This window comes from Solea senegalensis, linkage group LG8, assembly GCF_019176455.1.
Source record: "Solea senegalensis isolate Sse05_10M linkage group LG8, IFAPA_SoseM_1, whole genome shotgun sequence".
Lineage (NCBI taxonomy): Eukaryota > Metazoa > Chordata > Actinopteri > Pleuronectiformes > Soleidae > Solea > Solea senegalensis.
In genome coordinates this window covers 9,914,674-9,941,812 of record NC_058028.1, presented here as the reverse complement: position 1 = coordinate 9,941,812, position 27,139 = coordinate 9,914,674, and the positions used below count along the sequence as shown (strand labels likewise).

The 27,139-nt window shown below is 39.8% G+C and overlaps 2 protein-coding genes across 12 annotated transcripts in view; one reads left to right on the top strand and one right to left on the bottom strand.

Annotated features, from left to right (window-relative positions):
- LOC122773747 (MAP/microtubule affinity-regulating kinase 4-like) overlaps positions 1 to 18,856 on the top strand; it is a 40,056-nt gene extending 21,200 nt beyond the window's left edge. The window contains exons 4-19 of one of the 11 annotated variants that reach the window (XM_044032645.1): positions 1,659 to 1,707; positions 1,970 to 2,035; positions 2,685 to 2,755; positions 3,037 to 3,093; positions 3,299 to 3,535; positions 4,593 to 4,712; positions 4,902 to 5,001; positions 5,113 to 5,222; positions 6,105 to 6,294; positions 6,426 to 6,646; positions 7,195 to 7,298; positions 9,012 to 9,290; positions 10,759 to 10,841; positions 14,663 to 14,699; positions 15,261 to 15,282; positions 15,981 to 18,856. In XM_044032645.1, the coding sequence (XP_043888580.1) occupies positions 1,659 to 1,707; positions 1,970 to 2,035; positions 2,685 to 2,755; positions 3,037 to 3,093; positions 3,299 to 3,535; positions 4,593 to 4,712; positions 4,902 to 5,001; positions 5,113 to 5,222; positions 6,105 to 6,294; positions 6,426 to 6,646; positions 7,195 to 7,298; positions 9,012 to 9,290; positions 10,759 to 10,841; positions 14,663 to 14,699; positions 15,261 to 15,282; positions 15,981 to 16,094 (1,860 nt within the window). In that variant the 3' untranslated portion in view covers positions 16,095 to 18,856. Of the gene's footprint in view, positions 1 to 1,658; positions 1,708 to 1,969; positions 2,036 to 2,684; positions 2,756 to 3,036; positions 3,094 to 3,298; positions 3,536 to 4,592; positions 4,713 to 4,901; positions 5,002 to 5,112; positions 5,223 to 6,104; positions 6,295 to 6,425; positions 6,647 to 7,194; positions 7,299 to 9,011; positions 9,291 to 10,758; positions 10,842 to 14,654; positions 15,879 to 15,980 lie in introns of those variants that run through there. The other 10 variants (XM_044032641.1, XM_044032642.1, XM_044032646.1 and 7 more) reach the window with 10 other exon arrangements.
- Positions 18,857 to 18,999: 143 nt separating this feature from the next.
- On the bottom strand, positions 19,000 to 23,689 carry ckmb (creatine kinase, muscle b). The gene is made up of 9 exons (XM_044032653.1): positions 23,607 to 23,689; positions 22,297 to 22,409; positions 21,957 to 22,053; positions 21,633 to 21,787; positions 21,087 to 21,219; positions 20,822 to 20,993; positions 20,337 to 20,460; positions 20,036 to 20,225; positions 19,000 to 19,555 (listed from the first exon to the last, which is right to left on the bottom strand). Exons 2-9 carry the CDS (start codon positions 22,387 to 22,389, stop codon positions 19,377 to 19,379), a joined length of 1,143 nt encoding a protein of 380 aa, XP_043888588.1. The 5' UTR covers positions 22,390 to 22,409; positions 23,607 to 23,689; the 3' UTR covers positions 19,000 to 19,376.
- Positions 23,690 to 27,139: the final 3,450 nt, after the last annotated feature.

Genomic DNA, 27,139 nt, shown 5'->3' with positions numbered 1-27,139 from the left:
ACAGCCAAATCTAAATTATAATCAAATGTCTGTTTCTAAATTATATAATTAACCAGAATATTACTGGTTTATTACTTGAGATACAGAGGGATTTAAACTGTACTGTACCAATATGTAAATGTTATCATAAAACTGTTTTTACACAGTGACTAAACTCTGGAGGCTTTCTAGAGATTGTGCAGAGGAACTGTGTGAACGCAGATGTGCACACTGCGCAGAAGTTGCTTCAGAGATTCTCCCCTCTAATGTTAATATCATAGTGATCTCATGTGAGAATGTAGCAGTTGATATTGTGGAGGATCCACTTGAAAGCATGCTCAAACCAGCCACCACCCCCTCACCTGGATCCTCCAGAGATCCACCTGCTGTAAACGCATCTCACCCTGACAATGTCCTGCTGTTTTCATCACATGTGAACTGCAAACTCCAAAGACCGACCAGACCCAAATCTCCAGACCTCATAGATAGGTACGGGAGGAGTGTGTTTCCAAGGAAGCTGAATGTCGGCAACAAGAATGAAGGCATCAGTGCATTCCTTCTTTTGTATTTGCTGTCTTTTCTCTGGTTGTCCTTTTGCTCTTTTTTTGTCATCCTTGACTTGTAAATAATTTATTCCAAAGTCAAGTGAAAATTGCTACACTGGTTCACACAGCAAAACATGACCTCAACACTGACAGTTAAAAAATACCCAATACTTATTACATGTCTTTTACCCTGTTTACCGTCACTTTTTCATATCTCTTCTTTGTCCTTCTTCTTGCCAGTTAGTTAGCTAATTAGTTTATCTAACTTTCTATTTTTGTTTAATGTTCCTGCTGACACAGACTCATGCTCACTTTTACTTTTTTTACTAAGAACCAAACCATAACAACTAATGAAGGGTAAAAATAAGGATTGTAATTTGTTTAACACTTTCTGGAGGCTGTATGCAAAGAAGTGGCCAAACCACAATCTTTAATAAATTTACATGTATCTATTTGGAATCCATATTCAAGTGATTTTCTCTGGTTTTCACACATATCTGTGCTGTTGTAATCTGCTAAAATGTAGTTTACTGGCAAATAGGCATCGGAGCAATAGGATGAGGCAGCAGTCTGTTCAACTCAGTGATGAATGGGTGGGGAGAGAAGGGAGCAAAAGAGAGTGCACACCCAGGGGAGGGGAGGGCCTCCTTTCAGCCTAGCGCCAATGAGACACTCCCTTGGGTGGGCAAGAGGTTGTTCGACAGATGAGTGTGATGGAGAACGTGTGTGTGTGTGTGTGTTTACGTGACATGGATGAAGGGTAATGTGTCCATATTCCAGCTGTGCACTGTATGAATTAATTGAAGAACAGTTAATTTGATGAATGAATGAGACACAGAAAAGATGAAGTACAAAGAATCTGTACTTAAGCATAGTCTTTTTTTTTTGTTTTAAAATGAGACCAGTGTATTGCATTGTTACAGAAGCATAATTCTGCCACACCAGAAAAATAAAAATGAATCAGTGCTACACAACTCTCTCTGTGTTTCTTAGTATAGTGGTGTTTTACTTTAGTACAGTTAGCATATACTTATTTTTATTTAGTAGTTTTCTGTGAAATGTACTGTGTAGACCCATGTGTCATTTTAAGATGGCTTGATAGCAGTCTAACCTGACGCCTTATTCTTTTTTCAGTTGTTTCGAGAGGTACGCATCATGAAAACGCTCAAACACCCCAACATAGGTTAGTGTCACCCGGAACAATCACTTTGTGTGTGTGTGATGTTGTGTGTGTGTGTGTGTGTGTGTGTGTGTGTGTGTGTGTGTGTGTGTGTGTGTGTGTGTGTGTGTGTGTGTGTGTGTGTGTGTGTGTGTGTGTGTGTGTGTGTGTGTGTGTGTGTGTGTGTGTGTGTGTGTGTGTGTGTGTGTGTGTGTGTGTGTGTGTGTGTGTGTGTGTGTGTGTGTGTGTGTGTGTGCGCGCTAATATCTCTCTCCACATGTTACAGTGCGGCTGTTTGAGGTGATTGAGACGGAGAAGACTCTGTACCTGATCATGGAGTATGCCAGTGGAGGTCAGCAACATTCACATTACCCTCACCAGTATTGCATACATAAGACTTAAATGGTAGTGAAACCTCATCCATCCATCCTTTCTGTCTGCCTTTCTATTCAAACAGCTCTTTGACATTACTCGGCTGTTTCCCATGAACTCTAAACCATTTTCACTCCTCCTTTAATCTCTTCCTCTATGCTGCTCTCTGTGTGTTGTGTAGTCTCTTTCTTCCAATACCTAATAAGGAGGCTGCAGCTCACCAGCTGATATGCTGCTCTGAGCAGCTCAACCTCAACCTGTTTTACCTTTTAAGACATCAAACATTTGGCTGGTGGGCACATACACATAACAGTATTTCTACTATTACCCAACAAAATTTTATAGGTGCAATACATCTTAATAATAGATTTCAGGTGATTTAAAGAACTTGTAGATTTAGTGTCTTTTTTTGTGAAGGATAAATATTAGTCATAGAAACACATTAAAGGAATATTGATGTAGTATTTTGATTACCATGGTAATGGATGAAACCTCAAAGCATGTGTCAGCCCAGATTGAAACAAACATGAATGCATACAAATGGAAGAATAATGTTCGGAAGGTATGAAGCATTGGATTAAGAAGAAATTTCCATGTTATACTGTTTTTGTTGTTTGTTTTTTTTAAAGGCGAAGTGTTCGACTACCTCGTGGCTCGTGGCAGAATGAGGGAGAAAGAGGCCAGAGCTAAGTTCAGACAGGTAAAAGCCCACACCTGTCCATATGCCCATCCATCTATCTGACTATATGAGTGCTTAGCAAAGAATTTTATTTGGTCAGATGAAATAAAATTTATAAGATAACCAACACAGACATGCACTCAATTTCCACCGTGGTTAAAACCAAATTAAAACAATAAATGTGTGATCACACAACAAGAAATTAATATTGTCCGTTTTTATTTGTAACGTTGTCTATTTGTAAATATATGAGTGTAGGTTCAAAATCAATTTCTCTCTTCTAATGTTTTTTTTTTTTTAAGATTGTGTCAGCGGTTTACTACTGTCATCAGAGGAAGATTGTTCACAGAGACTTGAAGGTGATTATACAGTATTATTATAGAATTAATACAAATTGTCCATATAAACTTTCTTTTTAGTCATTAAGTTTTCACATTTTAAGGAATAAGATAATGGACATCAATTCTGCCACCATACGATGAACTGTAATGAAGTTTCACCAGCTACGTTCAGTTTAAATCCTCCTTTGCATTTTATGTGTTTTCTTATTGATGTCTCTTGCAGGCGGAAAACTTGCTACTAGATGCAGACTCCAACATTAAAATAGCTGACTTTGGCTTTAGTAACGAGTTCACTGCAGGCAGTAAACTTGACACCTTCTGCGGTTCCCCGCCCTACGCTGCCCCAGAACTCTTTCAGGGTAAGAAGTATGATGGTCCAGAGGTGGACATCTGGAGCCTGGGTGTCATCCTGTACACGTTGGTCAGTGGGTCATTGCCCTTTGACGGACAGAACCTAAAGGTGAGTGACATAATGTTTTAGTGTAAAGTCATGTGAGCTTACTGAAAGGGTTAGGAAGAAAGAAATAAACCTGATTATTTTCCATGCATTTTGGGGAATAGAAAGGAAATCAAGTTATCAATCAATCAACTAACTTTTCTCTCCTTCTATTAAACACTATTAGTTCAGTGAATATATATATATATATATATATCGGCGTTAACACGTTAATTTTGGCGATTCATTGAATAAATTTAAGGCCTTAAAAAAAATGAACTCAGTTAACATTGGTTGTGTACTTCCGGTGGCGACGTGGTCACGTGTGCAGGCAAACCAAACCATCTTGGTTACAGGACAGTCTACGGCGCAACGATGGCTAAGGACAGGCTTTTAGGCGGAATGTTTAATTTTAAAAAGCTAAAACAAGTGTGTGTGTGAGCGCGCATATGCGCTGTTTCTCCCTCTGTCTCTCTATGTGAGTTTTCTCTCTTGCCCTCTCTGACTTGTGTGCATTTGTGAACTCTCTTTCAGTGTTTGTTGTATTTCTGTGTCTCTCTGTCTCTCTCTCTCTGTCTCTCTCTCCCTGTGTGTGTCTCTCTCCCCTCCCTCTCTCTTTCACCGCTCCGAACAGAGAGCATCGTGTCTGATCTTTAATCCATCACCCACCACTTCAATCTGTGTCAGTTGTTCTTTTCTTTTGATTCATATAGTGCCTTTTTTTCTTTTGTATTTTTCTGTTTCTCTGTAAATATTTACTAACATGTTTAAAACATCAAGATGCCTTTTTTTGTGCCAAATTTATACTTCACAGGAGAGAAACGGTGTTTTAAGTTTAAAGAAAGTCTTTAGAACAGTTTTTAAATTTAAATATACTTTTTGTGTTGACTCTACATCATCATTCCATGATTTTATATAAATACATTTCTGTTATAAGCTTCATGAGGGTCTTATCGTGCCAATCTCAGCTGACATAGGGCGATAGGTGGGGTCACACCCACACACATATGATTTAAATAATATTGCCAAGGCCTGAGTCCCTCTCGTTGAAACTCAGTGTATCAATGTGTGTTGTGTTCAGGAGCTGCGGGAGCGTGTTTTGAGGGGAAAATATCGGGTGCCTTTTTACATGTCCACAGACTGTGAGGGAATTATTCGCCGCTTCCTGGTTCTCAATCCTGCCAAGCGCTGCTCACTGGAGGTGAGCATGAAACTTCACAAAAAACGCAAACATGTACTGATTTGTTACATGCAGTAGAGTAATAGTATAAAAGTACACAAACTGTGAACAACTGAATCTAGAAATCCACTTGCATTACCTCTACCCAAAGAAAAAACTATTTTTTTCTTTACTGTATTTGTCAAGGCTTCTCTCCTTTTTTTTCACCAGCAAATTATGAAAGATAAGTGGATAAATATCGGCTATGATGGCGATGATCTGAAGCCCCACTCGGAGCCTGCAGAGGACATGAATGATTCCAGTCGCATTGGTAAGAAATGCAAACCTTCTAGTGATCATTTTTAATCAGTGATAATATTGAGTGAAACGAGTTTCCAAAGCTATTCCATTTTCTTATCTGATATGATTTTTTTTGCTCCAGATGTGATGGTTGGAATGGGCTTCACCAGAGAAGAGGTCAGAGATTCTCTGGTCAATCAGAAATACAATGAGGTCACTGCCACATACCTTCTGCTGGGACGCAAGAGTGAGGTGAATAAAGCAACTTTCTTTTCGGTGGTTTGTTTTTTGACTCTTTGTAATCAGGTGAATTATGCAAATGGCATGTCATGGTTACATACTCGATGGTGTTATTTTGGCCAGATACTGTAAGCTCAGTACTTAAATCAGTTTTTCCATGATTTTTTGGGCTGATTGTTGTGACCAAAAATGCCTGATTTGGTGGCAGTTTTTTCAAAAAGGTTCTGTGCATGTTGTGGTGTATTTAAACAAAGAAAGTTGAGGTTTTTTTCTCATACAATATAAAATCAATGTGAACTCCCTGGCTTTGATGATTGTCCTGCAGCTCACTGTGTCTGAAAAGAGGAGAGAGGAGCAGCTGAAGGCAACATTGTATTGTCCAATGTTGTGACCCACTTTTTGTCCCGACCCACCATTTGAGAAAGGCTGATCAATGATGACTGATGAAACAGCCTCTGTCATGATGACTTGCCTTGCAGAAAACTGGTCAAAGTTGCGGGAAAGTTGTGGTGATTGGGCTAATTGGTTTAATATGCAAATTCCTGGAGGGACTTTTCTTGGAAGGAAAGTTATGACTATATGAAGAGATATTGAAGAGTTCATTGTCAGGGATTCTTATTAATTTACAGCTGAAAAAGGAGGAGAATATATTAGCTGCCTTCGACTGGTTGTGATATGTTGATTTTTCATTTGTTTTTTGTCATATATTTAAGCAGATACTTAGTCTATTCTTCACTCCTTCATAAATTAAGTACATAGGTGAGGATTTATGAGTTCTGCCCTGTATTTTTACTGCCTGGCTGCTACTTTTATCTACAAATGTGAATGTATGATTTGATAAACTAATCCATTTATATTGTTTCTATTTGTTTTATCTGTATGTCTGGATCTCAGCCTGATGGCAGTGAATCTCGGACTGGCAGCAGTCTGAGTCTAGCTCGAGTCCGGCCCAGCACCATCACCAATGGTACCAGCAAACACTCCACTTCCTCTTCCTCTTCCGCTGCACCTTCCTCCTCCACTGGTCATAAGGCACAGCGCAGCGCCTCGACATACCATCGCCAGAGACGACATTCTGACTTCTGTAAGGCAAATTTCAGATATCAGTGACACAGTGAGAATTGGTGTGTTTTGTCACAGTGTTTAGATTAATTCTAAAATCTTGAAAGGGTGACAAAAAGCCATGTCACAGAAATCTCCTTCCTTCCTTCTCAGGTGGTCCAGCTGTTCCAGGGACAACGTACCCCAAACGGAGTCCTAGTGGTGTAGGTGAAGGTGCAGGGCTCAAAGAAGAGCGATTGTCAATCCGCAAACCAAGCACCAATACCGTTGGGTCCCGTAGCATCCCAACCCCCTCTAGCCCCATGGTTAGCTCCGCTCATAACCCAAATAAGGCAGAGATACCTGACCGCCGCAAAGAAGTTAACTCAACCACAGTAAGTGTAACTATTCTGTACATTTAATCCCCTATCAATTCAATGTACAGATGGCACACACCCTCACAGTCCTCCTAATCCCATTTCCTCAGATTACAGCACACTGAGGCCACACTGACAGATAGTATAGAGCCTGCAAATGTTACCATCCAAAGATAAGAGAAGAGCTGAATATAAAACAAATGTTATATGAGATGAATAAATGATAACTGATTCTTCCAGTAGTTGTTCAGTAATTCGTGTCAGAGTTAATGGAAGTTATAGAGTTAAAAACGCAAAGTCAGATTAACCTGAAATTAACTCTTTAAATGTTCTGTGCATTGGAACTTGTGATTGTTTGAGGTCTAACAGTGAAGCCAGGAACGTTTTTGTTTTCAGTTTGTGTCAAATTAATTTCTTTCATGAATTAAAAACTGTCTGATGGTCTGATTAACCTATCGAGTGTACGTTACAGTGTAAACATCAATCATTCACCACATGAAGATAGAACAGAACCTTTGTCAAATATTCAGGACATAATTTATTCATTAGCACAATTCTTTCTCCAGAATAACATTCCTGCTAATGCCATGACTCGAAGAAACACGTACGTCTGTACAGACCGATCCGGCACTGATAGACATCCACTGCTGCAAAATGGCAAAGAAAACAGGTGAGATGCGCATATGTGTCTGTCAATTGTCTTACTGTATGTATGATAACAAAAATCCCCACTCAATGCTGTTGTGGGACATCTTGCATAGTTTTGGCCGATGTGATGGTGATTCTTATTATGAGCCAGAGCTTTGAGGGCACAATTGTCCTCACAGCTCTGTACGTATGCTGAATTTCTCAAGATGCACTTTATTCAATGATTAAGGACATACCACATCAACTCACACTAAATCCACAAACACATGTGGAGAACATGCACAATCCAAACAGAAAGGCCACTATTGAACCATAATATAAACACCACAGTGCAAACCCATTTCTTCTCTTATTCATAGTATATAGTTTGTATTAATAAGTTCATAATGTGGTGTTGATTTATAAAGACTGGTTCCACCTGCCCTCTCTTTTGTTGCACAGAGAGTGACTCAGACATTTTATCTTCCCAAGACAGGATACAGGGTTTAAACTGTGCAGGAGTGGGTTCATGTTTGTATGAGCGTGGTTGTTCTTGTACCCAGTAGCAACTGTCTGTTGTTATGACACAGGGTTGTTTGCTTGTCGTGGTCAGAGCATTACAAGCATTAATTACCTGATTATCTGTGTTACTATGGTTAACCATTTGATGATCATGTGAAATGTACAGGTTCTCTTGCATTGAACAAACTTATTTAACTACATTGATCCATGCTATGTATAGGAGCCGAATGTGTTTGATTGTGGTATGAGGGTTGGTGTAATTCACTCAATGTGTGTGGGGTCGCTGTGCTCACAGAAGGGGAGCTCAGGTGTATATAGGTGGAATTATCACTGTCCTTGTTAGGTTTTTGACCCGGAAGGGCAAACGGTTTTCGACCGCTGTACTGCGGAGGCGCTTTTGCCTAAAATGTTTGGAAGGTTTGGGGGGGTTATTAGTTGCACAACAGCAGGAAGCTAGTTTACACTGACATTAAATGATTTTGCTCTGCGACAGCTGTGCTGCAACATAACCCATGTAATGGTTCTGCCCCACTTGAACCCTGTGTGTGGGTGTTATCTGGAGCATTATGAAAATCAGCCTGAGGCCACCAGCCAGAAAGTCAGGGATGGAGGTGTGTGTCTGTATGCATGCATGCAGAGGAACGACAACGTAAGTGCTGGAGGAACAGATCACACCTGGATGAGAAGTTGGAGGGCATGCAGAAAGATGGGAAGAGCTCAGTGTGGAGAAAGAGAGAGCATTTCACCTTAGTTTGTCAAAGATTAGAAAGAAAAGACTGGTGATCGTGATGTGAGGAGCAACTATTGCACTTTCACTCTGTGGTTCACTGTGCTTATTAACTTGTCTTACTCTTCTTTGTAATCTTAAAATCAAATGGCACAATTCTTAACACACATACATTCTACATTAGCCATGTGGTAAATATACTTTTTCCTTTTATTAGTTAAGGGGCATATTAAAGTTGCATTATTTATTAGAAAAGCACTGTCTTCAAACCTATTAAATCTGAACTCTGTTGAACTCAGAAGCAGAAGAAGTGTGTATTGATGTACAAAACTTTCCCCCCTTCTGCAACTAAAGTGTAACACAAACTGGAACAGTCTAAAATGTAAAGTTACTCCACCCAGCACATTTTTATTCTGTGATTTCTGCTTAGTTCTTGCATTGTCTGATCAAAATTATTTTGACAGTAACTGAACAACTTTCCTTTGTTTTTCTCCTCCTTCCCTTTAGTACCTTATCCCACCGCCTTCCCCCTGCCTCACCCTCCACCCACAGCATTGCTGGTGCCACTGGGGCCTCCTCTTCATCCTCCACACCCACGTCCCGCCTCTCCAGGGGATCCACAATAAGAAGCACTTTCCATGGAGGGCAAATTAGGGACCGCCGGCCTCCCTCCCATGCTCCTCCAGCTTCCCCCACACCATCCCATGATGCCAGTCCACTGTCCCATGCCAGGACCCGAGCCACAAGCAACCTGCTGAGCAAAATCACCTCTAAGTTGACTCGCAGGTAAGGGGAGAAGCTGGGAGAATAGTAGGCAATGATAGAATGGAACGTTTCTATATCGCCTCAGCTGATAGATTTTCATAAAAAGAAATACCTTTTGCTTTTCGTATTGAGGTGAATGATGAAGAGGATGGAAGATAACTGATAAAAATTGAGAAACAACAGATGATAAAGTTATACTTGTGGGTTTGTGGCTCATTCAGAAATGTGCAAGTGTGTTCAAGGGTTGTTTGTGTTCTTGTACATTTTTGTCAAGTTATAGCCGGCCTTTAACTGGACAATGTAGCTCCTTTGCTAATATAAGTCTGTTCACAAAGATCATTAAGCAAACAGTGCTGCTTCTCACCTTCTCTTCCTTAACAATACTAACACACCAACCTTCTCTAATAATAAAGCTTTCCAGAAACCATCAGACTCTGTCCTTCTGAATCTCAGACCTGGGTCTAATTATTTAGACATTATTATTAGACATAATTCTTTGTTGTCATATTTGCCACCAGCTATAGGATTTATTTCCATTGCACTACCTTCTTCTGACAACATGTGCTATTAGAAATCAGTCTGCACTGAGGTGCTGGATATCTTGCATTGTTGAACTTGGAGCCCCATGTATGGAGGCCTTAGGACTCTGTGTGGGAAATTAATCGGTTTCTTTCCTCCAGCAATCTGCTAAGGTGCAAACTTGGCTTCTAAAAAGAATGGGAGGTCTCACGCTGATTGGTTTAATAAACGTTATGCCCAAAACAAACCCATGAGTAATTAAGAGACTAAGTACGAATCTTTTGAAACATGTGTCTCTTTTCCAACAAGCAAAAGTGTATTGGACCATGTCCTAAACGCATTTGTGCCGTGTGTTTTAGACACAAACCTATATCATTGAAATAGAGCCCTGAGTGGTCCTTTGGCAATGGAAACCAAAAGCTTCAGTGGGTGGTGATGGCTGGCTGCTGACCGCTTATTTCCAAAGCTGTGTCAATTTCTGTCCTGTCTCAATAAAACAATCACATCTGTGCAGTTGAACTTTTGTGAAGTTTTAATCCACATCTGTAACCTGTACTACTTTGTTTCTGTCATGAAGACTCAATTGTATAATTTGGTGAAAACTAATAAAAACCTGTTTGACCCAGGTCTGCTGGTCAGGAGACCTAAAGCCTGTCTTTCACAGTCAGTTCTTCTTGGCTGCTTATTGTTGCTTTACCTCTTTGTTTGTTTGATTGTTTGATTCAATAACAAGTTTTGCTTTTCCTTGCCAGTCATGTGCCAATTTTTGTCCCTTTTCCTGAACTACAGTACACTGTTCAATTTTATCTGCCTCCTCTACCTTTGCTTCTTCCTGACCCTTATCTGTTATGTTTACCCCTTCACTTGCTTTTTTAAATTTGTTTTCATTGTCTCTGACTCTCTGCTGTTATTTTACCATTCCTCTCATCCTCTATTCATCTCCTTCTCTTCTTCCTCTGTGCTCCTATAGGGTCAATCTTGACCCTACTAAACGTCAGAGCTCAAACAAGTCCATGTCGGGCTGCACCCTCCCACAGGGGACAAAAACAGTTAGTAAGTCTTCCTTTCCCATGTTTTCTGGCTGTGTCTGTCTGTCTGTCTGTCTGTCTGCCTGCCTGCTTGCCTGCTTGTCAGTGCACCGTTATCCCCTCTACTCCTCACTCACTGTCTGTTAAACGTTGGAGTTTGGTGATACAAACATTTATCTAAGGTGAAGCTTCTCTACAGGCAGAAATTTAAATCACTGGTTGAGTTAAATACAGCCTGCAGATATCTTGCTCCAGGAAAACTGCAACTGTACTGAAACCACTGTGAATTGGAAAACCTTTATTTCTCCACACTTTCCACATAAAATGTGTTTTCCAGTAGTTTATCTTAAAAAAGTAAAACATTTTTCCATCTAGAAGAGACTCGGGCTCAAATATTGTTAATATTGTTTATTAATAGGAGAGGGGGAAAGATCCATCGCAGTATGTATAATTTAATATCATCACAATCATTTATTGCTATATACATTGCCGCCACATAATCTAATATTTCTCTTAGTACCTACAGTACAAGCTTGTAGGGGGCAGTGTTATGATCTTGGGTTGCTTCATTTGGTCAGCTGATAACTTGGATACTCTGAATGACCAGGGATTTCTCAGGCATATTTCAGGAAGCATCATGCTCATATTGTGTAAGTGTGATTCAGGGAGCATGAGACATCATTTTCACATATGGGTTGATCAGCACAGAGTCCAAACATTAACCTGGACTGGGATTAGCTGGAGAAGACTTAACACAACAGTCCAACTCCATCATAAATACAGTACTAGATTGTGGCAGAAGTGAAGCCAACTGTGGATTGAAATAAATGTGATGTTTCATATGCTTATTGAAATGATGCCCCCACAAATCCATGTCTTAAACAAAGCTGAATGTAATACAAAATAATTCAATTTTCTTACTTTTTGTAGACGTGCAAATCACTTTTTACACAGTGGAATTTTGAAACTATTAATAAATAAAAATGTCTGTAGTGAACCAAATAACTGCTACTGTTAAAATAGTCGGTCTTCAAATCAAGGTTTTCTTTCTCCTCTTTGTGATATTGATAGCATCTCTATAAAACATCTATTACGCAAAGTCAGACCTCACAGATTGTGTTTACAAATTCATTTACAAATGAATTTCCACTTTGTTTCTTCCTGTAGAGCAGCTTTATCTCTCAACCGTGTCTCTAATCAGCTGTCTGTCTGTCTGTCCATCTGTCTGTCTGCACTGCTTGTGTCTGGGCTTCATGCTCTACTTCTCATTAAAGGTTGTAGGGGGCATAGCACCATTATCTGCTTCTCTCAATCTCTAGCGATGCCTCGCCTCCTCCATTTTAGATCTTTTCGCAATTGTACAGCAGCAGATATTAATGCACGTCTTGGCTATAATGGGAATGCTCCCTATTAGCTAATGTAGGTGTTGTAGAAATTAGTCACATAGTCACACAGTGAGTTTTTAGGATAAAATGTGTTTGTTTGTTCCCTTGAGAATGTGAATTTATTGCAGCTCAACTGTACTAGTCTGAGTCAAGTAATCATCACCGTATGTTTGCCCATGCTGTTAACACATCAGCGACACTGCACAAGGACTGTGGGATCTCTGGGAGCACAGGATCCAAGACTAGCAGGAAGGGTTGGGTGGGGGTTGTGTGAAGAAGAGAAGAGAGGGAGAGCACAAACAACTCACAGTTAAAATAAAGTACTGCTACTGTTATATAATGTTTAATGCAAATATTCCCACTATTTTCCCTATTTGGCCAAATATCAACAGTCTACAAAAAAGTCGATTTTGAAATCAGTCCTTCAAATTCAGAGAGGAGAATGTGTTTCTCAAGCCAGCATTGGCCCCATTAAATGATGAAAGAATGTAGTGTAAGTACATGGCATGTGACATTAGCTTTTACTTTGAAGCCACGATCTGTATCCAGATGTCTTTCTGAAAAAGTTAGGAAATTGATAGCTCAAGAAGGATTCGATTGCATAAGACAGCAAAAAATAGTAAATAGTTCTTCTCTCACTGTTTTGTAAGTACATTTGAAGGTTGCAGTGATAATGTTTTTTCATTATCAGTTAAACTCCCAACTCTGTAAAAGATATTCTGTTCATAGGAAATATTGACTGATGAGTAATGAGTCAGATTGTGTCACAGCGTGAAAGTAGCAGGAATATGATGATCAATAGTAAAGAAAGTTAAAGTTACAACAGTCGATGCACACCATAGGTCACTTTGGGAAAACACCCTTGACAACTAGGCCTAGTTCAGTTTGGAAGGTCTCATGTCTCAGTGAACTATGTGTAGGTGTTAAACAATATGAATCTGCATCACCACAGTCTTGAACTTGTGACATTCAGAGTACTCGGCACTCAGCATGTCTGAGCCCTCAGTAAAGACAGAAGATTGTAAGAAACGCCTCAGACTACACCAGTCATCCTGACTAACTGACCCAGCATCACTGCCATTTTAAATCAGGATTAGTTATGTAACCAGGATTTGTCCTTCTCTTAGACCAGGATCTTACACAGCTCTCCCTCAAGATACAAAGCGATTGTTTTGTTATGCTGCTATTGTTTCACTCTGTCTTTCACCCTGTTTCTGTCTGTTGGTTCTTCTTCTCCTCCTCTTCTTTCCTTCTGTTTCTTCCTGCTCGTCACAGCTTGTCCTGTCTCTGCTCTCAAACTTCAGACTTTATGCCACACTGTCATACATAATGTGCAGTTCATAGACAGCCAGAGGCTCAAATTAAGTCAATCCACTTCAAAACTCTTCATTTAACGAGCCCTTGGAAAAACTTTCCCCTCAGTTTTTATGTGTCATAGTTTTGTTTTTGTTTTGTTTTTTTAAACAATATAATGGTGTCTACAAGTAGAATAGAGTAGAAGTTTCCCAACAGAACCAGGAATTCCTCTCTAGATATTTCTGAATAGCACTAACACATTAATGCTGATGTTTATCTTAGTGAATTTCAGCATGGATTAGCAGTGATCTCTCCCTGCTCTTTTAGAAATGTGATGCAGTCAAAAACCTGAGTCACTCAGTCTTAACATGTATTTAGATCTAATTAAAGCCACTGTGCTGCAACAGCTCCAGTGTCAGAGCCAGGGTGGTGATGGATGGAGTAGGTTTAATTTACAGGAAAAAGAAAGAAAATTTCACAATGAACTGTCACTGCTAGCTTGTCCAGGCCACCTCCACTTCCAGGAATAGACATCAGGTTGCCAGGTTGGTGGAAACAAAGCCCTTGGTACACTTATTAAAAGGCAACAGTAGCCCCTAGTGACCATGAAATGGAAGTGCAATCATGAACCTCAAATGTAACCACTATCTTTTACATTTAAAGCACCCCACAACAGCCATGAGCCCACTTACTGTGTTTGTGTGTGATATTGTTAATAAGTTAAAGAATAACAGAGAAATTAACAATTTAAATTTGTCAGCAAAAGTACAGTAAAAGACTACACTTGTGACATTGTGCTGTGTCCTGATTGTTTTGTGTGTTGTTTGTTGTCTTTTTGTATACATTTGTGTGTGTGTGTGACTCATGAATGAACAACACACACTGTATTTGTTTATGAAGTCTATCCAGACTTGCTCTGGAATCACTCCCTTTTACATGTGTTGATCCGTGTTCTTTTGTTTTGTTGATTTGCTTTCACTCTGTGTTTCGCGTCCATCCAATGTGATGAGTGTAGGTGGACCCATCTATGATTTAGATTTAGATTACATTAATGTAAATGTCTGTTGAATTAAAAGAGGGTGTGGTGGGAGGGGTTGGTGTGGGAACATTCTTGGCCAGTTGATTCCTAACACACACATGTTTGTCTCCTTCTTGAGGGTCACAGACGAACCTGAGCGAATCAGCAGATCTCCGGTCACAAGGTGAGTAATGATTTACATCCTATGAAGTTTGACCACCACACTAATTTAATAATTTGATGAATATAAAAATGTATATGTCAACAGCTTTTTGTAAAGTTGGACAAAAACAATTGAAGCAGAAATACTTGGGTTTGTGTATATGTTGGCCAACATGCGCTTTAAGTATAAATGATGATGTATTTATAAAGATAAAGAAGTGTTTTCAGTCCAGGCATCTTCATGGAGTCTCAGTGTTCGTTGTGAGCCACTGAAGGAACCGGAATACTTATCAGGCACAGATCCTGAAGCATACAACTCACATGTGGACACTTAATTACATTTTCCCCTCTCACGTGGTGCAAACCTGCAAAAATACACAAAGAACTAATTAGCTTTAGCACTTTTTAGTCATTAACCTACATACAACAAATAAACAAATTCATCCATCAAGCCTTGTGAGGCCAATGGCCTGTAGATAACATCATTTGGGGAGCTATAATGTATTGTAATCTTATGACAGTATTTCAGGGTTAGTATGAGGTCGTCGGTGTGTAACTAAACATCTTGTGTATTTTCTCTCAGCCTCAGCTTCTCCAGTCCACAGGTAAACCAGGGTAACACTAGGTGCTGTGACTGTAGATGCTGGTCACTGCTCCCTGTGGTAGACAATACTGTAATGTCTTATCTTAAAATATATATCTATATCTATATCTATATATAGATATAGATATATATATATGTATATATATGTATGTAATAATTCTTATGTTGTTGTGTACACCCCCCCTCCCCAAACAGATTATGTTAGAAAAACTACCCATTACAAAAGTGAGAGGTATTTTATAGAACATATTTCATCATAAAGTATTAATCCCAGCAGATAAACAGTTGTGTTGTGGTGGTGTTCAAATCCTTTTGACCTTGTAAATACACTGTGTAGTATGACAATAGACAAGTAGAATACATAATCACATGTATGTGGACATTGGTATGTATATGTAAAAATCCAGTGATGTGTGATATATTCTTCCTCTTCATTTCTTCTAATCATTTACGCACTCATACTCATATACTATAACTATACAAACCAAACATAACCTTGCATATATTTGTCTCTTCACACATCCATTTTAATCAAATACCTTTACATTAATTCTTTTGTCCTTAAATCTCTTCATTCATGCTCCTACATATAAATGATCCCCCTTTGTTCATCTAATCTTGGAAACATCACAAATGATCATCCAAATCAACTTTTTCCATTCCCTATTTGCCTCTTCCTTCCCTTCCCCCCTCATCCAGTCGCCATCTATCTGGGCATCAGAAAGCGGCCGAGCCCCGGACCCCCCGATGCGGATGGGATGTGAGAGTGCGGAGCGCCCGCGACCCGGCCGAGGTGGTGCTAGCACTGCGTGAGGCGGCGCAGGGCTGTGGCTGCCAGGTCCACCTTGCTGGGCCTTTCCTCCTGTCCTGCACTCATGGAGCAGCCGGGGCACGGGTGGCCTTTGAGGCCGAGGTCTGCCAGCTGCCCAGCGGGCTGGGCCAGAGCAGCGGTGTGAGGTTCAAGCGCCTGTGGGGGGCACCGTTAGCCTTTAGAGATATTGCCACCAAAGTGTCCAAGGAGCTGGAGCTCTGAGGGCGACAGGAGGCGGGGCAGGATTAATGGCAGTCAGGAAACGTTGATGAAAAAGTAAGGAGGAGGAGGAGGAGGAACAATGAATCACACAGCATTGTTACCTCCTCCTCCTCCCTCCGCTCCACCTAATCTGATGAGGCTAGCGATGCCTCGCCTCCTCCAAAGACCCTCTTCCTCTGATGCCACCAATTGCAGCCAAACAACGGATGCACAGACACTCTTAGAAAACCATTGGCAGATTTTTCATGACCCTTGACCTTGGAGATGTCAGTCACTTATAACCCCTGCTTAAACATGTTCCCACCTCCATATTACATGAACCCATGGAGTCAAACTGTCTGTTTCTATTCTTCGATTTCATATTGGCGATGATCAGGATGGTGGTGCTGAGAATGATGGAGACTGAAATTTGTTGTTTTTGACATTGTTATTCCTTGTACCACATTTGTCATCATTCCTTTTTGAAGAGCTGCTATTTAATTCTTTTTTCATTTTGTGTATTAAGTTTATTTTCTTTCTTTAATACTTAAATTGGGCTGATGTTTGACATCTGTTGGAAACAGACATCACATATTTTATGAGTGAGGGTTAAATGTCCTCTCTGCCGGTTAGCCTTTGAGCTGCCAAAAGATGCAGAACCCAAAATGAAAGAAAATGTGAAAACCCAATTATTTATGCCTAGCTTAGTCCTAGGATTTGTTCATTGCTATATTTTGAACAAGACAGTACAAAAAATGTCTTATCATTATTATTATTATTATTATTATTACTACAACCTAATGTCTCAGCTCTGTGAATTTTACATGCATTTCTATCTGGAAGTACACAAACAAATCACCACCTTTTTTACGTAGTAAAGTCTTCACTCAGTAGTTTCAAAATTTCAAATGCAAGTTTTGTCAGCCAATCACGATCCATTATTATAAGACAATTGCCTTTTGAATGGTTTATTCAAATTAACAATAATTTGAACTTGATCACAAAAAGATTTTTTAGCACATATCAAAAGTAATTTTTCTCTGCCACTGAGGTTTGAATATCTAAATTTCTCATCAAATGCAGTTGGTGCATGTGATTACTGGTCAAATGGCATGGCTTTTTTTTATAACAGATTTTTATCTGGTGTGATGGTTATTTATAACACTAATACTAAAACAAAAAAAACAAAGCCATTTCAAAAAAAAAACTGATTCACTTTGAAAATAAAGATTTAAATTGTTGGCCACTTGGTTCATTTTCAAAAAGTAAAACATTTTCTTCTCTCTGATGTTCTCACAATTCTGATTGCAGCACTGTGGCGTACCTGCACTCCTTGCCTGTCTGAATGCCATCACTTTCCTCAGGTGAAGTGCAAAACAAATTTAAAGCCAAGAATTAAGACTTGAAAAACTTTGATTTAGATTTGACATGGCGCTTTTTTTAATTTTTGATATTACTAATATGTTGAAAATCATTTTGCACTTCTTTTTTTTTTTTTTGCTTTTTAGTTTGTATCACATTGTTCTATTGTGGCAGTGTTCTGCATTTTTCTTTTATTACATTTTTAAAAATCACATTGTTTCACACATTAAAAGTCCAGGTGTCCAGTTAAATTAAAAACGGACCCTGGATGCCTGTATTTTCATGAATGTGCCTATAATGGCCTCTTTGCATCGTTCACCCTCCAGAGAGAAACCAAATCTACAGCATTAAATAAAAGTTAAAATCAGCTGAGTTGATGGTTTCCAATTAAAGGCACCATTTAATTCTGTTGATGTCACAAAGTTGTAAAAAAGGATCGACTGTTGATATGCATATATTAACTGTAGATTTTTACCCTCACCCGCACTGATGATAGGTTTATGACTGTTGACCAATCGGATGCCATTATTACTGTAGGAGTTTTAAGACTGTTAATCAGACTTCTGTCTCATGTATTATTGAAAAGTATGCAAGGTGTGCAGTGGTGAGGCAGTTGTTCGTGACAGGAATATAACCTTGAGTGACATTTGGGAATTTAATTTAATTATTACCGGTTTTTTTTTTGGTTTTTTTTCTAAAAAAAGTATAATTTTCCGTTCAGCACAGAACAAAAAAAGCAAAAAAAAAAAAGAGTGAAAAAAAAGTGTCCACCAAGTGCTACGTTGACACTGACTAGGTTGTTGTACTTAGGTCATTACCTTTGAAAACCAAGCAAGTAAAACGTGCGTTTGCAAAGAATGCAGCACCACTAGTGTGGGGAATTTAAAAGAATAATGTTGCAGCAGTGACGGCCGCAAGATATACACGTTTATCTGTCTCGTGCGAGATTTCCACCACCACTGTCTGAAAATGTGAAGCTGTGATTAGGACTAGTTTTTGTGTACAACTGGGCCCTCACTCTGTGAACCTGTCTCTAGATACAGTTCAGGCCTTGCTTTGTATAGTGTGTTTGAAGCTGTCGCTGTTATCAACAAAATTTAACTTATGGGGTGAAATGATAGAAATGATCGACCTGCAATGCTGCATGTCTCCAAGGAAGTGATGTGTGACTCAAAATAAAGACTTTCAACTTCTTTCTTAATTCATGTGTGTACCTTTTATAGATATGTGTTTAATGTGGTATCCCAACAGTGATATTGTGTATCGCTGAATTGTGTGTCCATTGAAAGTTTGCAAAACGAAGAGAAACTGTTGTTTCCCATAAAGAAAACATGAGAAATGAGGTTTGATTGTTACATGGGGCAGATTTTAATTGTCCAGTTATAGTTTACAACCAAAAAAAAAATGATTTTGGTGTGTCTACATAGCCACGACCAGACTATGCATGGATTGATCCCAGGATGTTACAAAGAAGATGGGGTGAGAGATGATGACAGTGATAGTAACTCAGAAGGATGAGTCAAAAAAACAACAGGAAAGGAAAAGATGAGTGAGGTCAACAGGTGAGTAAGAAAGAAAGGAGTGGAGAGAAAAGAGGAGTGTCTTCTTGACAGAAATAAGCAGAAAGTAGCCAGTTTGAAGGCTACCTGTTCATTTTTTTATGACGTATAAATAAAAATATAAACACAGACAGTCATTCAGTCACTGGTTGTCTGTCCACTTTACTTCTGGGCGGGGATCATGTCATCAATGGACTCTCCCTTCTCCAGCTTCTTCTCCATCTCAACCATCAGCTTGACACCATCAACCACCAGCTGGACCTGCTCCACCTCAGAGGAGCCCAGACGGTCAGCATTGGAGATGTCAAACACACCACCCACGGAGGCTGTGTCCACACCACCTAGAGGGGAAAGAGAAGAGTAGATCCGGAGTCAGGACAGGCAGTGTGAGGAGAAATAACTCACATCCTTTAATGTAAATATCATCTCTGGAGACAGACCTGCTACATTGATTCAGCTTAACACCAGGGGGTAAGACATGTTCCATTGTAAAAAAGTTATAGTGTTTTCTTGAAACTTTCTTGGTAACAAAAGCTGATCCAAGTTCTCACTATAGTGGCTTAATATTTTGCCTGTTTTCATCTTAAAAACATGTCCTTGTGTTATGAATAACTGGAGAGATATTTTGATTGCACTGTTTATATCTGGTCTTTAGACTGGAAACATTTTTTCTAAAATGTAAAACATTTCAATGACAGAGTTTGTAGATAATGCTTCACTTCCATCTGCTTTATATCATAAAATCTAACACCACATCTCTCAGAGCTTCTCTGAAAATATTAGTCTGAGATTGATCCATGATATCGACTTGTTTCTGATACCTGTGCCACGCTTCTGCAGACGCAGCCTGGTCAGGATCTCCTCGAACTTGGCATGTGTGCTGAGCTTGGCAAGCTTGACGTGCACACCACCACGCAGACCAGTTCCCAAGTTGGAGGGGCAGGTCAGGATGTAGCCCAAATGCTCGTTCCACATGAAACCATGGTCGTGCTGCTTGAAGATCGCTTCAATCTGTCCACCAAAGGGTGAAATAAATGTAAATGATAAATAATAAAATAATGTTCTGTCACAGAATGAAAACTTGCGTTGACACATGTAGAATTTTGTGTTTCCATGTTTTACCTTCTGCAGGCCAACGCAGAAGCGTCTGAAGACCTCCTTCATGTTGCCTCCCTTCTGCATTGAGATGACACGCAGGTGGTCCTCCTCGTTCACCCAGACCAGGAAGCTCTTGTTGTCGTTGTGCCTGGGTGAGGCAAAGTTGTATACAAATAATTAGCAAATAAACATAAACTTTGAGATGTAAATGATATGACCCACTGAGCCGCACAGTAGTAAATGAACAGGATGCTTTTCCCCAGTTGGGTGGGTTAAAGGGCAGGGAGCTGTGGTAGTCATGACACATTTTGACAGGTGGTGGAAAACATGAATAATCTAGATTTTCCTGTTATGTCTATGGCAGACTGAAAGTCTTAAAAGGCCAGATGGAACATTTTACCTTTATGTGTGTGGTTTTTTTCTTTTCAAAATGATGTGTGCATATGTGTTTACATACTTTTGGACCACAAAATCAGATTTTACTGTCAATGTGTATCTGTACTCCTCACCAGATGCCTCTGCCATCGGGCCAGTCGCGGGCCATACCAGCGCAGGTCAGCAGGGGGGACACGGGCTTGTCAAACAGGAAGTGGTCAGCGATCAGCTGCTCCTGCTCAGCATCAGTCATACCATCCAGGGGGTAGTACTTTCCCTTGAACTCACCCTCCAGGCTGGCCAAGGCTGAGAGGAAAGACCAAAGGAAGGTCAGCTTCCAACACTTGCATAGTACATTACATTTGTGCTACTTGTAAAAAAAACTAGTCAGATAATCACCCTCAATGGACAGCTTCTCAATGGCTCTGCGCTCGCCACGGCTGTTGTGGGGGGGCAGGGTGAATCCCTTGATGCTGCGGCCAGTACGGACACGGCTGGACAACACATAGTTGGGGTCCAGGTCATCACCACCCTGAAAGAGAATGAAAAACAGGTGATCCCAGGTGTATTGCACATTTTAACTCTAATTCAGTAAAAGACTGTGTCCATTTATGTGTTTTTCTATCCTTTGCTGTTAAGCAAATATTCAGTTTAGTTTACGATAAGCAAAATTAAAAGTTCAGGTCAAATCTAAAATGTGCATAAAATCAGGCTGATGGAGAGGCCCTTATTTTATACTAACCCTAACACAAAACAATGGCTACATTACACACAATAATAAAGCATCTTCATTATTGTGTGTAATGTAGCCATAGTTTTAAACTCTGGTTTAGAGTTTTTTAACCCGCTTACTTCTGTCAATAGAAGACTTGTGATGTGGGTAAACAGGCCAGTGTGCCAGTGTTCTTCTAAAACAGCGCTATCATGCATTTGTACTCTCCTAACCTTCAGGTGCTCGAAGTTCAGGTCGGTCTTGTGCTTGTCGGTGGGTTTGTATCCACCATGACGGTCGGAGATGATGGGGTCCAGCAGCTCCTTGAAGTACTCATAGGACTCCTCATCACCAGCAACGCAGCCCACGGTCATGATGAAGGGGTGACCTGGCAAAAAGGAGAGAAGATTCGGAAGAAGGTTACATTTGATTGACATGCCACCTCATAATGTAGCCTTGAAATAGATGTAAGTGTAGTGTTTCTCAGTGTATAACTCAGTTATTTGAAGTCTCTCTAACTCATGCTGTCTCTAATCTTTTGACTCTCTTGTTCTTACCAGGGTTGTCAACACCAGTCTGGATGACATCATCCACGGTAAAGCCACTGGGGGTGGATTTGCCCCTCAGCTTGCCATAGATGTCCTTGGTCAGCACCTAGAGCAGATGACAGTGTACAGGTCAGTGTTTTCACAGTCACATGACTCCAAACTTCTGAATGACAACGCAGTGTATCTTAGCACTCAGATCTGAGCTTTATTGTAATTTGTCAACAAAAAAGTTGGCTGAGGTAAAATGTAGTGCAGGGATGATAATAATGTCTACTGCTAAATGTCACTGGCACCTGTGGTTTGGTATGTGTGCAGCAATGAATAGGCAACATCTGAGTAGGATTCATACCTTGGACATGTGGTTGTTGTGCAGGGAGAGGTCGGGGAACTCCTCGTCCAGGGTGAACTTCATTTTGTAGTCGTTATGACAGTTCTTTGCCATGGCTGCGATTCTTACTCCGTCTGAGAAGAGGCAACACAAAGAGACCATGTAGAGTTATTTAGAGGACAAAATACATTTTTCACATCTCATCAAATGTCAACATAGTAATCTGTTGAGTGCCATATGACGTGTACCATTTGTCTTATCTGGCATTTCACCAAGTTTTTCAAAGAGTCTGTCTATGAGTCTTCTGGTGAAGAGGAGACACTGTTTCCTCATTTTCTTTCTTTCTTTCTTTCTTTCTTTCTTTCTTTTGGCTGTCACTACATGTATCTCTGTCTGACCCTCTGCCATAACCCCACCCCCAGCCCACCTTCACAGCACAGTTTATAAATAGTGTAACAGTGCCCCCACTTTACAGTCTTTTGCAGATAATGGTGAATTATTCTCTCTTAAGCTCTAGACAATATTAAATGTAGTGTGGTTACTTTTGTATGAGAAGCAAACAACCTTTCATCAAGTTTTTTAAGACTGAAAATATAAGAAAAACATGCATTTACATGACTTACTTTTATTTCAATAATATTCAATTAATTACATTTTATTTTTCTATTTAATAATTTTCCATATGATCTTACACACATACATTCAGGACTTCATGATCCAGTCAAATGAGTTTAAGATAAATGTCTAACTGGAATCCACAGAGCTGTAGCTGCACAGTCAGCTAAAATAGATTTGTGGGGTCAAGAATAGATTTACGACCAGCAGCCATCATTCTTTACATGTGTGGTACACTGAAAGGTCAATGCTTGCATGGCTAACAGATGGCTCCACACGTCTCATGTCTAAATGAAGTGCTTCTAAACTATTCACAAGAGACACACCTCAAACCTGTCCTGCTAACGTCAGCAACAGCTGAGTGACATTGACACTACCCATTACTACAGCAGACAGGTGCGACCCACATCCAAGAAACAAGTTTCAGGTCTTTCAAAAGAAAAAAAGCAAGATGCAGAGTTCACTGATGGTAAAATGATCAAAGTAGATTCAAGTAGTTTCCATATGAAGGAAAAAAACGTGCAAAGCTTTAGAGGAATCCAAGACAAAAATGCTATGATGAACTCTGTATAACAGATATTTGGTAAAAAAAATTTCCCCTTCTTAGAGCAATTTTTTAGTTCATGAGGTTTTGTCATGGATGTTTTTGTCCATACGTATGTCAAGAATGCACCATAATCAAAAAGTCTGACCGAAGGATTTTTTTGGCTTTTTACCTGCTTAGGAGAAAAGAAAGAGGTAACAGATCCCGGGATCAGATCCTGTCCACCAAATGTAGGGGTTGCCCAACTTTGTCAGGTGGTGGACTTTAGTATTTATACCACAAACCCTGTCCCTATTGGCTGACGGAACTTGGGGGACCCTCGTTTGATTGGTTGCAGAGGGACTTCTGTCCCTGCGTGAGTTTCTAAAAGGAAAAAACCAACGCCACACAACACTCGACAAGAGATGAGACAGGAGACAAGGCAACAGCTGCAGCTGCTCAGTTCAACCTCTTCACCTTCTGCCTGCTCGTTTGGTGCATGCAGGAAATGAATATTACACCATAGATATAATACATATGCCCACTATCTTCTATATTGTAAAAATGAATTTAATGCAAATTTCAAATAAACAAAAAACATAAATTTTTGTTCCAGTATCACATAAACCTCACCTCTCTCTTTTGTCCACTTCCCCAGTGAGTCAGTAATAGAGCCTTTCATCATATTCAGCTGTTAAATTAATGACTTTATCTTACACTGCATTATAGTAAATGTTCAGGATTACAGATTGAATCTGTCCTCTCAGTGAAGATACCTACATGTGTGAGTTGTGTTACATGTCACGGTGTCAGATGACACAGTGAGACAGTTTTGTGCAAATGTCTGACATCTGACAAATCAGATGCAGGAAAACATTAAGTTCTATCGTATTTTTATTTGTATGTGTCAAAAATTATAACTCTTAGTAGGTGCACAGCTTGTCTGGGCTCAAAGTTACAGTCAAAGTCAAACTTGTACTGTGTGCCAACATCACCACCCCCATTGGTAACGTGATAGATCTCAGATGTAATCTACCCGCAGACAGATATTAAATCACACACATCATGTGACAGTGTAGAAACTGTGGGGTGGAACTCTTGGTGACGTGAGCAGCCATCTGACTTACAATCCAGGTTTTCCTCGAACACAAGACAGTTTTATCCCCATTTCATGTTTGATAACAGTTCACAATTGCTTTTTTTCCATTCATATTATATTCCAAAATATAATTGATATTTTTTGTATTTATACAAGATACTAAAGGATTAACAGAATACAATTTAACTATTTAGCTCCTCATTAAGTGTAAACATACACTAGTTTTTCATAGAAGTTCATCAGCAAACACTGAAAAGTAAACAGAGAAAAGTTTTTTGTTTTTTTTATTAAATTAACCTTGAGATCAAGATCACCAAGACACAAATGTACTTGACTATTTTAGTTCCCTTTGATTGAACCCCTTTAACAAGTGCTTTGAACATTATTGAAAAAATGCTTCAAGTCAAACTCAAAGTTGGGTGGAGAAGGCAAACAAAGACAGGTAGTGCTTGTGTTTGTGTAAACAGAGAACGATGTTATTGCTTTATGACAGAACTTGTGACTTGAGACACAGGAAAAGCAATATGTGAAGCTTTCTCAAACATTACAACCTTGTAAAATACCCAATAATGCTTGAACAAATCTAACACAGAGATATTTACTGCACCATCTTAATGTCCACGTCATGGATTTTCACTGGTTGAGACCTGTGATAATCCACCAGCATCTCTGTGTTTTTTGATGAATTCAGGAGTAAGAAGTTCCCGTCGCTTCATTCAGTGAAGTCCCTCGTCAACTGCCTGTACTGTCCTTTCTGTCCATTCCTAATACATGCCACAATCACTGTATCATCTGAGTATTTTTGGATGTGGCATGACTCAGACTTGTACATAAAGCCCAACGTGTATGGTGTGAACGGTGTGAACAGGAAAGGGGCCAGGACAGTCCCCTGTGGTGCCACAGTACAACATACCACCATCTCCAAGACACAGTTCCCCAAACTGATCAACTGTGGTCTTCCTCTCAGACAACCAGTAATCCAGCTACATGCTAAATGAACTGGCCATTAGTGTCCTCCATGTAATCAATGTAAATTTAATTGAATGAGATGTACAGTAAGTGCTCTAGTAGACTGCACACACACTGGTGTGCTACAGGTCTACGTGTTATCACTCTCTCAGCTTTCATGCCTGATGACTGTGATGTTCAGGAGCCCTGACTTCATTTACTCTTAATCAGAAGTGTCAAACTCAATTACTGTGGGGCCCGAAATTAAAAACTGTGTCCAAGTCGAGTAAAAAGCAAACTTGTAGATGAAACAAAGAAACAAATGCGAGATCAAATTTGAAATGAAAGATGTGAAGATAAATTTTTCATAAAGTGAAATGAATTGATTTACCCTCATAATAGCACCAGAAAGGCTAAATATCAACACTGGACGGCTGTTTCAAAGTCATATACACACTCAGAATAACATGAATGTAGTAGAGTGTTAATTATGAAATCAGCAGGATAATAGTAATGCAATCTCCATCTGTCTTACCTGATTTTCTCTGCTATATTCCAATACATACAGGCCTGTAGTCACGTGTATCCAATCATTTATTGTACTCCACATTTAATTTGTTTGTTTATTTTACGGCCCAGGTAACTTTATGTGTGCCACGACTTAGTGTGTCAATAGAAGTGCAATAAAGATTTAGCATATTATCTTGCAAGGCAAACACAATTGTATGGCGGGCCGGATGTGACCCGCGGCCCTTGAGTTTGACACACATGTTCTAAATCAACATGTGGGCTGCAGTTTCACTACCATGGCCTGACATTAACAGACCTGAACGACCAAATGACTTTTCCTCTATGTTGACCAGCCACTGTGAGCTTGATCTTATGTGCATATAAACACACTCATTACCATGACGACCAACCACAGAGTGTCAATGTAGAGACCATGTATAATTGGTTAGTAAACCAACGTAATAAGTTAACGATCACTGAGAAGTAAGACAAAAAGTTAAATGGCGCAGACGTAAAGGTCAAATTATTATTAACACAAACACAGGTATAAGGTACTTAAGCTGTTAATTGCTATGATGCATAAAAGGGGTGTGGAAAACTCAAAGGTCACACTGACTGAAGTGTGATATGTGCTGTGTGTGTGTCTTCTACCCGTTCAGACCATTAGTTCTTTAGCTTGAATGCCATTGTGGCACAGTTCCAGAATCCCAGTTTAGACTGTCACTGAATCCCTCAGTGCTCAAGCCCACACACACACACACTAATCTCACAGCACACACAAAGCCAAACAGCACCGGAACCCTGCAGCTGCCCTGTGGAAACTGGCACCAAGGGCAGTTATGTAACCCGGAACACTGTGTGAAATGTTCATAATGATTCTTGTTTAAATCTCATGGGCAAAATTTGCTGGAAAAATAATCCAGATAGTTTAAATGTTTAATTGGCATTATGACATGCAGATAGGGGAGCTGTTCACAGTTGTGGATGAGACCTCAGAGTTGGTGCAGTGTAGGAGTGTGCATGTGCAAACATGTTTGGATGTGCAGGCACACAGTTGTTTATACAATTCATACATTTTGTTGAACAGTGATGCAACATTGTGGTACTTGTTTAAATAAAAGTGGATATGATTCAAACCTCCAGGTATGTGAATTTCTTAAAATGTCTTG